General features: G+C 38.0%; 1 protein-coding gene across 1 annotated transcript in view; it reads left to right on the forward strand.

Moving 5' to 3' along the window:
* LOC121318911 (GRB2-associated-binding protein 3-like) overlaps window positions 1-11,968 on the forward strand; it is a 32,601-nt gene extending 20,633 nt beyond the window's left edge. Inside the window, exons 3-10 of the mRNA XM_041256110.1 lie at window positions 3,416-3,641; window positions 3,941-4,398; window positions 4,691-4,746; window positions 4,935-5,154; window positions 5,391-5,481; window positions 7,196-7,271; window positions 7,944-8,063; window positions 11,236-11,968. Coding sequence (XP_041112044.1) covers window positions 3,416-3,641; window positions 3,941-4,398; window positions 4,691-4,746; window positions 4,935-5,154; window positions 5,391-5,481; window positions 7,196-7,271; window positions 7,944-8,063; window positions 11,236-11,352 — 1,364 coding nt within the window. The 3' untranslated portion in view covers window positions 11,353-11,968. The remainder of the gene's footprint in view (window positions 1-3,415; window positions 3,642-3,940; window positions 4,399-4,690; window positions 4,747-4,934; window positions 5,155-5,390; window positions 5,482-7,195; window positions 7,272-7,943; window positions 8,064-11,235) is intronic.
* Window positions 11,969-13,395: the final 1,427 nt, after the last annotated feature.

Genomic DNA, 13,395 nt, shown 5'->3' on the forward strand with positions numbered 1-13,395 from the left:
GTCAATGCTAATAACGAACTCTGCTGTGCAGAATTCAAAATATTGTATAAGTGAGTAGGCTATAGTATAGTACAGGTACTGAAATATACATGCTCACGCAGTGCATACATACAAACATACATACACATAAATACATACTGTACATACATGCATACATACATAACAATATTGATCAAAGAATATATTGCTCAGACTTTGGGACAGCCTGTTCCTGAATTTGATTGTGTGGGTGTCTGTGAATTATACATAGCAGCAACTTTGCCTTTCCTAAATACTGCAGCTCCTGTCCTGCCCCGAGAGACCTCACGCTCCATCAGATACACGCTCCTGCCTCTGCACACCGCTGAGCTAACGCTGCATAGCGATCTATCACAGACAGTGTATCGCTACCTGCTTATATGCTGCTTTTAACAATAAAATGTAATAGGTTTTAATAACAGTGGTCATGATCTTATAAATAGAGGTTATAGGATGAGTGTGCAACCCAGACGTCTCTAAAAGGTCAATCAGCAAGCTACAAGCCTTTTCCAAAGTGATACAAATATTTGGATCTTTATTGAGACCTTTTTTTTTTTTTTGCATTTATAAATTGCTTTATATTGGTTTGCACTTCTAATAACAAGCATTGTGGTGCACTTTATATTAGCATATATATATATATATATATATATATATATATATATATAGATAGATAGATAGATAGATATCGATAGATAGATAGATAGATACATACATATATAGTACATACATACATATGCATACCCACACACATATGCATTAAAGTAAATATATATATATATATATATGTATGTATATCTCTATAATATATATATATATATATATTCTATATCCACTGATCAACAGATTATCTTCATAGTGGTTACTATACTGGTATATATACTGGTAGTGTATGTAGTCTATAACATGTTATTATTAGTCCAATAATATAATATTTGTATTCATTGTGTCTCCACTGTTTCACTTGCACACGTACACACACACACACACACACACACACACACACAGTACGTTTAGCGCCTGCTCTTGATGTTGAAACACTGCTGTTTTTCTTATACAGTGTTTTTCCAGTGTAATTCCTCTTCAAGGAATCAAAAGAGATGTGGTTAGCAGAGATGCAGAGTGTCAGAAACCAATGATCCTCAACCTGATCTCAGATCTGCTCATATTAAACCTCGGGGTAGAGCTCTGTGACCAGCAGTACATGATGCTGGTAAATGTAATGCTGAAGAGTATTGCTTCATGCAGTCACTGCACTTGCTTATGGCAGAAACCTGTATCATCTATTTTTTCTCAGTTTCAGGAATTGATTTGCATGCAGTTTTCTTGGTAAAGAAAGGTTTTTCAGTCTGTGGTCAACAGCAGCTCTGAACATCAAAGCAAAAAAACACAACAACAACAGCATGGCTCTCATTTGATGTGGTTTCGCAGGGGACAGGACTCAGCAAGCTTTGGGTTTTTCAGAGAGGGGGTTATTTCAGTGACATTTAAGCATGTCAGACTCGCAAACTTTCAACGAGTTCTCCTTAAAATGGAGATTAATACAGGTCTTTCCATAACACTGACAGCTCACAGCCCTGCTCTGTTCTTGCTCTATTTGAAATGGTAATTGCACCTGGAAGAGCTGCAGCTCAGCAGTTAGGTTTGCCACAGAGCTGTTTCAGTCACTCGGGATGCAGGACAGCAACCAGCCGTCAAAGCTGTGCCCCCTGGTGGTTGAATTACACCAGTACAGCCTGGAATTGCACCTGCCTGGAATTGTGAATGCACATCTCCCTGGAATCCTTTACAGCAGATAAATGTGACCACAGCTTACCTGAAGGGTTATTAGCGCCATATACGTTGCATTATTAAAATAACAGCTCTGTCACTGCCATAGATGCTGTTTAGATAAATGAAATAGTTGGAATACTTATTGATAATAACAGCTGAAACCAATGCAAATTACTGCATTGCCTACCAGTGTCCATAAAATGGACCACGTTTCAGGCTGAATTGATTGTTCTTCAGATGGCTTCTCTGTGCATTATACCATTAGAATAAGTTGCTATATCAAAGGCTAAATGCAGGGATTGGAATATGTTCCTTTATAAAAATAGAACAGTTATACTATTTTATAAAACGTGTCTTGTTTGTCAGTTGTACTCGGGCAATATGATCTGAACTTGTGGTCTGCCGTTTGCTTTGCTCTAGCACAATTAATTCAATCACACTCCTGCAGGCTATGCTGAGGTGCAGATGGGAGAGACATAGAGTACGCTGTGCGTGCATGCTCCGGGACTGTTTATCACCTTTGAATGATGTGTGGAATTTAAAGCTGATACTACGTGTTTAGGAAGGGAACCTTCGTGTCCACACGAAAAGTGAACTTTTTATTACAAGGAATTCGTGAAAAAATATATTTTAAATTTAATTTGGTGTACGCGTCCAGACCGCTAGCTGGCTTATCTGTTCGGAGTAATAATAATACAAAAAATACCCAACGCAATTGAGAGAGAACACGCTGCCAGTCAGTGTTAATTTGAATTGCATACAAAGAAATGGCACATACGGGAATAGGCTATTCAAATAAGAATGGTAGCAGTTACTGTATGTTGCACACTAGATAAGAGAAGGGCTATCAAAACAATTGAATATCTTCCTCAAAACCTATTAATAATCATTCTGTTGTAAAAAAAACTTTTTTTTTTTTTTTTTTTTTTTTTTTTTTATTATGTCTATCCAGAAATAGGGAAGACGTTCTATCAACCTTCTTCTCAGTTCCTGTGTGTCCCTCTAACGCTTGTTTTTGACTTACAAACAAGATGACGTGAAGTCACGTGCATGTCGGAAAGGGGTTTGTGGTTCAAGTAAACAAGTTAGTGTGAGAGGGTGGAGCGGTGTAGATTTTAATGGATTATGAGTGTTGCTAACGCATCAGCATGCATTGCAGTGAGCTGGCACACCTTGCAAAGAGGGTGATCTTCTTAGATTGCTATGACAGCAGAGGCTCGCTGGAAACAGAAAAATGGTTCATATGTTTTGTTTTGTTTTGTTTACAAAAGCAAGTTCTAATTTAGGTATGGCAAGTCTGACCTCAATTCATTCCATTGCAGTGCATTGTAAAAACCCAATTTGCCTAGCTTAATCTCACAGGGGCCCTGCAATTACCAATTGAAAGACCCATTATCATTATTGTACCTAGTTTGCAATCATGCTTTTTTGTATACGTATGTCCATTTAACCCCCCCAACAAGATGAAAACGTTTATGGACCTACAATCTAATCAAAGTTGCTTCAAACTAGGTCTCCCAGTCTCCTGGAACCAGGTTTCAAGTCGCTGTTTCTGAAAAGGTGGCTTTGTGTTCCCAGAGCTTTAGGCTGACCGTTGCCCTTGTGTTTTGTCTTGCTGTTGTAGATTCAGTGGAGAGTCTTTCCCAGACTGCCTCCTCTCTGCAGCCCTCTCCCTCGGCCTCCAACCACACCTCCAGGATCACAGACGACATCTCGTTCTTGGCGCACGACCTCACAGCCGACACGGACACCAACACCACGGAGGAGAGCCACAGCGAGTCTGACTCCAGTCTGCCCCCGGACTACCTCTTCCTGTCACAGTGCGAGAGCGGGAGAATCAACATCCCCAGGCAAGTTCCACGAAACACTGCACACATCTAAACTCTGTTTACACAATGTTATTTCAATACAAGTAAAATACTTGCTGCTTGTTTGCTTCAATCTGGTAAGCCGGTTATTTGAGCAGTTTTTATATAATATATATATATATATATATATATATATATATATATATATTATATAGATATATATTATATATATATATATATATATATATATATATATATATACATATAGATCTGTTTTGTTATTTGTTTGTTAAATACATACACAAAGTTTATTTATGTATTCGATTGTTTGTTTATTTAAGGTGTAGCACTTGGTCACAAACAGACAGGTGGCTGGAGCAGAATTCATCAGACAGCGTGTTTGAAGACGTGATCCTTTCCCCGCTCAGCTCCTATCAGCCCCAGTCTCCATTCTCGCCTCTGGACACAGCACTCTCGTCCTCCACAGACCCTAGCACCTTCACACTACTCGAGCATGGCGCCTCATCCCGGGACTTCACCTCTTCATCACCCCTGACTGCCCACCCCCAGCCCCAGATCTTCCAGTTCGATAAGAACCTTGTCGCCTCCGCTCTGGGGGGCACTCCAGACGGGAGCACGCCCCCGCCACGGCCCCCCAAGCCCAAGAGCTTCTCTGAGCGACGGCAAGAGGAGTTCACGGCCCACACGATGCTCGTGAACGGAAATGGTGCCTACGCTGTGCCGGCAACCAGTGTGCAGCGAAGAATCTCCCTGTCCGGTCTGGATAACGTCAGGAGAGGTAATCCATACTGCATTTCTAAGTAGCCCTGGGTATGAAATATGAGACCGCTCTCCTACAGTGTGCTACAAAACCTGTACAAACTCCATACTATACAATTCACAATACCAGGACCTGAGTATGCTGCACACCTTTCATGTGGCTCACAAATTGTATGGACATTAGGTCACAGAAATTTTCCACGGTGCTGTAAAATGCTCTAAAAATCCAGCTGTGGCCTATCTTGGCAAAGGTATAGGTTTTGTCAAATTAACCCCTAAGCTATTTATTTATTTATTTATTTATTTTGCAGTTGAATTTGAAGGGATCTCTATAAGGAGCCAGGACAAGAGGTTGAGTCTTAATTTGGTAAGTAGCTTGTCCGATATTTTGTAAATAAGCGTGATCTATCCGTTAGAGGTGCAGAGAATGAAACGACCAATAAAAAACCTAAAAGCTAACCTCATTTCAAAACAGTCCAGCTTTTTGGAAGTTTTCACATGAAATGCCATGTAATTTAGACAGGTGTCTAATTTAAAAATGTATTTTGCTTTCAGCCCAGGAGGGTTCCCGCATACAGTCCAAGCCCAGTGGACGTACCGGAGGACAGTTATGTGCCCATGAACCCTGGAGCCTCTCCCCCCATTTCTACCTTCGACTGCCCCTCCGATGGGTACATCCCCATGAGCCCCACCAACGTAAAGTTCCTGTTGTCCAACTCAAACACAGAGCTGGAACCTCCCCCAGTGAAACGGCACCTGAAACCCCTCCAGAGAGGTGAGAGAACACACACAGCAACTCCAGAACACTGCACACAGCTGCTTTTTATTAAAACAATAAATAAGACTAAGATCAAGTATTGAAAAATAAGCAGTATCTATATCCAGATTTTATTTAATTTTTTAGTTGTGTATTTTTTTGTTTGTTTGTTTGTTTGTTTGTTTGTTTTGCTTCTATCCCTGATAGCGCTAATTAAAAAGTGAACGTTTTGTCATTTGCTTTGTCGAGCACAGCAAGGCCTCCGCCACTGGATCTGAGAGGCCTTACCACGATCAGGGAACATCCCATCCATATGCCTCTCATAAGATCATCGACAGAGCCTTTGTAAGTACAGTACTGTGTAAGAAACACCCTTGTCTAGCTCAAACGTTGACCCATACACTCTAATAAGAGCAAAATTAATTTCAAAGAGGTCAGTTTCTTCTCTTTCATTTCTTGCACACCTGCACCAGTGTCTATCCGAGCTGCCTGCCTTTTGTATTTGACAGTATTTATACCGCAAAAGGAGCAGGAAGTCAGCTGGTGTCACACCCTTATAGCCAACTTCAGTCTCTAGTTCAGCTTTTGGCTTGAACTTTGCATTTGTTCAACTGTCCAAGTTAAAACTACCAGTATATTTGCGTTCCCAGCATTTCCTTTGAATACATTTTTGTATATTTGCCAATAGTTAAAACCAGGACAAAATAAAACATAATAATAACACAAAAAAAGTACACAAAAGGAATGGAAGCAAGCAAATGAACCCCATAACAGTAAATTCTATTCAAGCATTCTTAACAATCCATGCATAACAGCTAGAGCATGCTGCATTAGAGGACAGGTGATAGAATACCAACAATACCGGACCCCAGTGTTCAGGGGGCTTTGTCCCACTTAAGCCAGAAGCTACTGCATTATGCTGAGGTTTTATTTTTTTATGAAGATTACATTTTGACACTCACACAAGACACAATCAAGGGGAAACGGATGGGAAAGGGGATTGACATGGATTAAGGCTTGCCTGCAGTGTCGAGATTATATGACTTCATTGGATTTAAAGATCAACGGGCTGTGCACATTGTAGTTAACTAAACAGCTCAGTTACACGCAAAGCTGACAATTCAGCCCAGATGCATTTCCTCTTGGTACTGACACCTTCATTGTGAACACGTTATTAAAGACTCTGTCTTGTGAACAAACTTAACTGCCGACGTCAATGGCTGTGCTTAGAATATAGGTGGGCCAGGATAAATTGCTAAACGATTACTCAATTCAGCCTGAGCAGCTGCATTCACATGAACATTAACAGGCTCTAAATTCATTATTTCCTGGGAACATTTCTAAAGTAATACATTTAAATCTGAAAATCAAGATACAGTAATACTGTTATTGATGCAGGTATGGAAATAATTTTGCACATTTACACTGTAGAATACAGGAGTGAATGAGAACAAGTGCCAAAATAAAGAAGCTGTTTGCTTCAAATAAATCAGCAAACTAAACCCATATACATGTAAAGGGCTTTCACCCCATCACAGTCATGATATGCTATTGCAGATGTTTTGGCTGTATGTCTCTGGGTAACACATTATCATACTCTTGATGGGGTTCTGGTGTGTATATCACTGGCATTGCTTTTTTATTATAAGCTATAGTGAGGTAAAGTAAACTGTGATAATGTTATGATGGTGTTAGATTTATTGAAATGCTTTTGGCGTGTTTTAGTTAATTGTGATTAAACTATTTGGCAGATCGCAAGCATTTAACAAAATAGATACTAGTTTCCATCTGTGCAGCCAGACTCCTATCAGTTAATATTAATAGGATGTTCCACTTTGGCACCACAAATACTGTAGCATTGCCTAATTCTCTTTGAATGTGGTATCTGCTAACAGAGTCAAGGCATTCGACATTGAAGTGCAGTGTAGTGAATGAAACGCAGCCTGTCTGGGCTGTCACAGGGCAGTGTCATGAAACACATGTCGATTGTCTCTGTGTTGGCCTTGCTTCACCACATCTGTAAGAAGCAGCATCCTTCACCCAGATTCTGTGTTTCCAGTCCTTGCAACCCAGCACCAGGAAGAGCTACAGCCAGTGCTACATTCGGGGAAGAAGACAACAGCTTCACTCCAGGGGTAATAATAATAATAATAATAATAATAATAATAATAATAATAATAATAATAATGAGCGTACTGACTGCCATCCATCTTCAATCATCGCTCTATTCCAGATGTGCTCAGTAATGAACCCAATTCACATAGTTCAATTTTTAATAATTAAGTAATGTTTAACTTTGTATTCTCTTGTCAGTCTCTTTAACCCCAAACTTGATTTAATTCCATATATCATTAATGTATATAAAAGCGCATCATCGATTAAACCATGTCTGAAAGATAAATAAAAAAAAAACATTCTCTTGTTATATTGGATTCAAGCTCGATTTGCTGTACAGGCTCCAGACGTTATTATTTGACTAAACTAAACAGCCCAGTACCTTAGCCTGGGGTAAATCTGGATAGTCATTTATACAGCCCAGGCTGTATGAGTTTCTGTTTGTAATGATATGAGTTGGGAACCGCCAGCTGCCTTAGACAAGGCCAGCATGCAAGATGAGCCTGGAGATAATGATGTGCCTCAATTCTAAAGCCCAAACTGCTCCCAGGGTCTCAGTCTGAAGGATGTGCAATAGCAAAGGCACATTGTATAAAACTAGCAAGAAGTTACTTAGTTGCTGGGAGGTGCAGTTAGAAGATTGTTGATACTAATTCTGCTGTATTTTATTTTATTTTTTAATGTGTTTGCAGGAGCATTCGCATAGGAATTCTCCCGTCAATACGCAAATGTTCTTTCCTTTGCCAAGAAAATCTAACCTGGACTATCTGGCTCTGGACTTCAACTCAGCATCTCCTTCTCCTGTTCAGAAGGTATAGTACACCTGTAACCAAATTAATATGAGAGGGAGAGGGAGAGGGAGAGGGAGAGGGAGGGGGGGGAGGGGGGGGGGAGGGAGAGGGAGGGGGGGGGGGGGGGGGAGAGAGAGAGAGGGAGGGGGGGGGGGAAACTCTAGTTTGGGGGAGATGATGATGATGAGTAGAGGACTTTGCAATTCAACCCAAATCAAATAACTGGGATAAGACCAGCCTGAGTGCCATTTCGCTGTGTAAAATGTATATGCTGTATAATTTTACAAAACATTATTGAAACTCTAGTTTGGGGGCATTTATTTTATGGGAAACACTGTATATGAACATATTCCTGTAGTAATATTGGAGAAGTCATTGTAAGAGAGCTGTATTATTTTTTTGTAAGCTGTATGCAAGCTGTAAGAAAGCTGTAAGAAAGCTGTATGCAAGCTGTAAGAAAGCTGTAAGAAAGCTGTATGCAAGCTGTAAGAAAGCTGTATGCAAGCTGTAAGAAAGCTGTATGCAAGCTGTAAGAAAGCTGTATGCAAGCTGTAAGAAAGCTGTATGCAAGCTGTAAGAAAGCTGTATGCAAGCTGTAAGAAAGCTGTATGCAAGCTGTAAGAAAGCTGTATGTATGCAAGCTGTAAGAAAGCTGTATGCAAGCTGTAAGAAAGCTGTATGCAAGCTGTAAGAAAGCTGTATGCAAGCTGTAAGAAAGCTGTATGCAAGCTGTAAGAAAGCTGTATGCAAGCTGTATGCAAGCTGTAAGAAAGCTGTATGCAAGCTGTAAGAAAGCTGTATGCAAGCTGTAAGAAAGCTGTGTGCAAGCTGTAAGAAAGCTGTAAGAAAGCTGTATGCAAGCTGTGAGAAAGCTGTATGCAAGCTGTGTGCAGTTCCTTTAGAATGAGAAACTGAAGTGGACTCTTCAGGGAGTCAGGTAGTTTATTCCATATGCAAACACTGAATAGAATTGTTTTTCACCATTGAAACAGCAATGCTATTGAGTACTTTTATTTAACATAAATAAAACAAAACCAATCAATTTGAACTAATAATAACAAGTTTTAACTTTTAGCTGCAACCCACTGGTGCTCCTTTCTAAGCTCTAGCCTCTACAACACTGAACATGCAGGCCAGGTGCAGCCTGTTACACACACGTGCATGACTGAAACCACATGGAAATGAAGTATTTAAATCAAGGGTCAAACTTAACCCTTTGTTGGGTCCAGTTAATACACACATTTAACAAGAAAAAACTATTACAAATGTATACCAGAAACATATTTAAATAGTACTGTTATTGATACAGTTATACATTTATACTGTAGACTGTGAGTGAATGAAAAGGAAAGGTGTAGCCAATAAAGTTGCCAAACCCGAAGTAAACAACTCAGGCATTGTATTTAGGGACTTGTGCTTAGCCTGTTAGACTATTGTTGTTTTTTGTCTGACAAAAATAACGCTTGTGATGGTTTGGAGTAGATAGCTTTGAGAATCTGGTCTGTAGTGGCTCACATAGATGGGGAACAATATTTTACTGAATACACTTTACTGTGTATCATTGCTTTTTTCTTAAATGCGACTCTGGGTCATTTTTCACAGGAGCTGTTGACAGAGCCTTTGCTGTATCCAGGCAACAGCTGTTTAAATAGAAATAGAATTGTCTTTGTGACATTTCACACAGTCACTTTACTGAAGGGTTGCATAAGCAGCTTTTTTTTTTTTTTTCTTCAGATGCATAATACTTTCTAAGTGAGTTGATCTGATGGTAAAACAGTATTCTTCTGAGTTCTTGTGTGTGTGTGTGTGTGTGTGTATATATATATGTATATATTGACATATAGACTAGTAGCCTTGAAGCTGTAGAAACACAAGTAATTACACCGTTTATTAAGCAGTACAGTTATTTATAATGTGAAACAGTCTGCTGCGTATAACATAATTACTATAACTATTCCTCTCATGCATTTGTATGTACTGTACACTCAGTTTATAAGCATATTACTGTGCAGAAATTAGTGAAAGGTATTCTTTAATATGCACTGTATAATATACACCAGTAAATGTATATGAGACCTATAGAGGTTGGTGATTGAGTAATGATTTAAGCCTGGTATGTACTGCATTTAGACTAAATGCACGTTTACTAGCGTGTAATCAATTTAAGCAATGTTCTACACAGCAATGAATTCATACAGTTCAGTGTACCAATGCAAACAAAAGCAGCAGGGAGATCGTTCTTGTTATTTTTATCCCACAATCTGCTTTAATGACTTGGCATTCTTGTCTGTGTGTCTAAAAATAAAGGACAATACACAAATGCAGCTTTTTTTTATTAGAACATCTGAACATCAGACAATAGCTGATGCAAGGAAGTCAATAATCAAGCAATTAAATGGAAATCAGCTTGCACATTGCTAGCACTGCTTTGTGGAATTCTAAAGAGCCATTCCTAGAACAGATAGGCTCCTGACTTTCTCTGGAATCTGCTGTTCTTTATACAATGAACAATGTCTATGATTGTAGCTGGCAAGAAGCATTATCTTGTTTTTTACTGAATAAACCTTAATTTCACAGCTCTCACAAGCAGCATACAATGCTAATGTACTAAATGCCAGCTTTCATCACATAAATAAGTGAGCAGTAAAAGACATATATACAGCTGAGTCAGTTGTTTCATAGACACTTGTTATTAAACAATAATTGCATTCTCGTTAACCAGCAGCATAGTTACACATTTTAGTTTAAGGATCCATTTATAAAAAAATGTTTATTTTGTTTTTTGTTTGTTTAAATGTTGCTGCTTATTGACAAGAAATGTGTTTTTTAATGACACTCTACACTACTGGTAGAAGGATTTGTCTTGTTAAAAAGTAATGCATGCTTTCTTACGCAGTAAATGCCTTAGTTACCTGTAGCACTCTATACCCTACCATTATTAAATTGTCTATAGCATTCTTTATGACATTATAGCATGTATATTACTGGCTGAGTGTTTTCCTGCTGTGTACGGTTTTATGGAGATGTTTTTCACAGGCAGTGGATATAAAATGTTACTCGACATGCCATGAGTAATAATTGTCTTCCTTTTTCCTTTTGGCACAAACAAGTGTAATATCTTATGTCCCTTAAACCCCTGACAGGCACTACCTACAGTATGTCTCTTACACACGTCTTTTCTGTCCCTCTCTAGAAACCCATGCTTGCTGATGAGATGAGGGTGGACTACGTCCAGGTGGACGAGCAGAAGACGCAGGCCCTTCAGAACACTAAGCAGGAGTGGACAGACGTGAGGCAGTCAAAAGTTTGAACAAAACTTTTGAATTCCTACTGAAAAACTCACCAGCACTGGACCATGAGATTACAAGGGAAACCACAGTCCAGTTAGACTAGACAGTAAGAAAAACCTGGAACCGACAGTCAGTGCTACTCTGTGTCCCAAACACGTTAATGTTTCATTCTTCAGGATCTTCGTATCTCCAGCCTCAGACTTGTAAACCGGCTTTTTCATTTTTTTACAAATCAAGAAACATCCTTGTTTGCGTTACTAATTCTGAGAGTGCTTGTAAGACCTTCAGTTAGATTAGGAATCTGGAGTCAAATCTGTTTAGATCATTAGACTAGATACTCTTATCGGTAGCATTGCCGTTACCACACCCTTATCAGCAGTGTTGTGGTCATGTCCTTTTTATTTATGTCCACTCATTATCTTTTTGGCTGAATCTTTCACCCTGAGCTATTTCATGTTTAAACTTCTTTTAAAAAAAATGTTATTACACAACACACTAACACTAAACTTTGCCTAATATTTGGTTGCTAAGGGTATTATCATGTAGCATTAGCCCTTTGAAAAGCATTAACCTTAGGCATTCATCTATGCTGGAATACTGTAACCAAACTCATGTTATAATATATTACAACCTTAAAACATGTTTATATATATATATATATAATATATACTATACATATATATCTATATATATATTAATATATATATATTATCATATATATATTATATATATATATATATATAATATATATATATATACTTATATATATATATATATATATATATATATATATATATATATATATATATATATATATATATATCTCAAAAGTGCATTAATAGAAGTAAGCTAGATCTGCTCATTAAATGACCTCCATGTGGAGGCATCACCTTGTCCTTTGGATCCACATGCCTGCTTCTTATAGATCTAGCTCTTCACTGTGAGAACCCTTTGCAGCTGCAGAAGGTGAAGTTTATTCTGGAAATAGTCTACTTTGCCTTAGTTTATGGCAAGTCACTGGTGTCTGCACAAAGTTCACTTCATGATGAAGTACTGCATGTATCAGTGTGGATTCTTTTTTTTTTTTTTTTAACTGAATCCAAACAATTATGCGAGCAAAAAAAAAAAAAAAAAAAAAAAAAGCTGCAGCTGCAATCATACATCACTGACGCTGCAGTTATTTACAGCAACAGAATGGCATCAGGAAGGCTATGGCAAGATTAAAAGTGATCCGACTGTGTTTACACAAGGAAGTTCATTTTAGACCAACAGATATGTATGTGTATATATACAATATATATATATATGTATATTATATATATATATATATTATACATTATATAATTTGTAATACATATAGTTTTTCTGTACGATACAAGATACCAAATGCTATGTTCTGAGTGTTTAATATAATCTACTAATTATAATCTATCTATCTAATATTTAGAAGCTTTGAAATTATTTAAGTTTTATTCTGTACAAAATAAGACATGCTATGTTCTGAGTGTTTAATAAAAATACAATTATATATAGATAGATCGATAAATAGATAGATAGATAGATCTCATATCGATAGATCTACCCCTGATAGATAGATAGATAGATAGATAGATAGATAGATAGATAGATAGATAGATAGATAGATAGATAGAATTTCTGGCAGATGAGGCTTTACACTAGTAATGTGTTAGTAACATGTTATTGTACTAAGCTGTTGTTCATTGTTGAAACCAATTGTGAAACCCTCAATAACACATTTCTAGAAGTTTTATATCTGGATTCTGTAGGTAAGCACTCCGTCTTTATTGGATACTGCAGGACAACGAACATTGGTCTACTTGACTAAAAAGTGTATGCAGTTTGTTTGAAACTGAACGACTGAATGTTTAAAGTTATAGATGAAGTACATCAGCCCATTCAATAAGTAGGCTTATACCACTGGAACTCGTAAGCACATCTATCTGCTAGACATTTTCTACATGGGTTTGGCATGCGTAATACTGTACCTTTCTGCATGAGTTCAGGGGTGCTCGTTTTCCATTTATTCAGGTACATTTACTTTG

Source organism: Polyodon spathula, chromosome 7 (genome assembly GCF_017654505.1).
Source record: "Polyodon spathula isolate WHYD16114869_AA chromosome 7, ASM1765450v1, whole genome shotgun sequence".
Classification (NCBI taxonomy): domain Eukaryota; kingdom Metazoa; phylum Chordata; class Actinopteri; order Acipenseriformes; family Polyodontidae; genus Polyodon; species Polyodon spathula.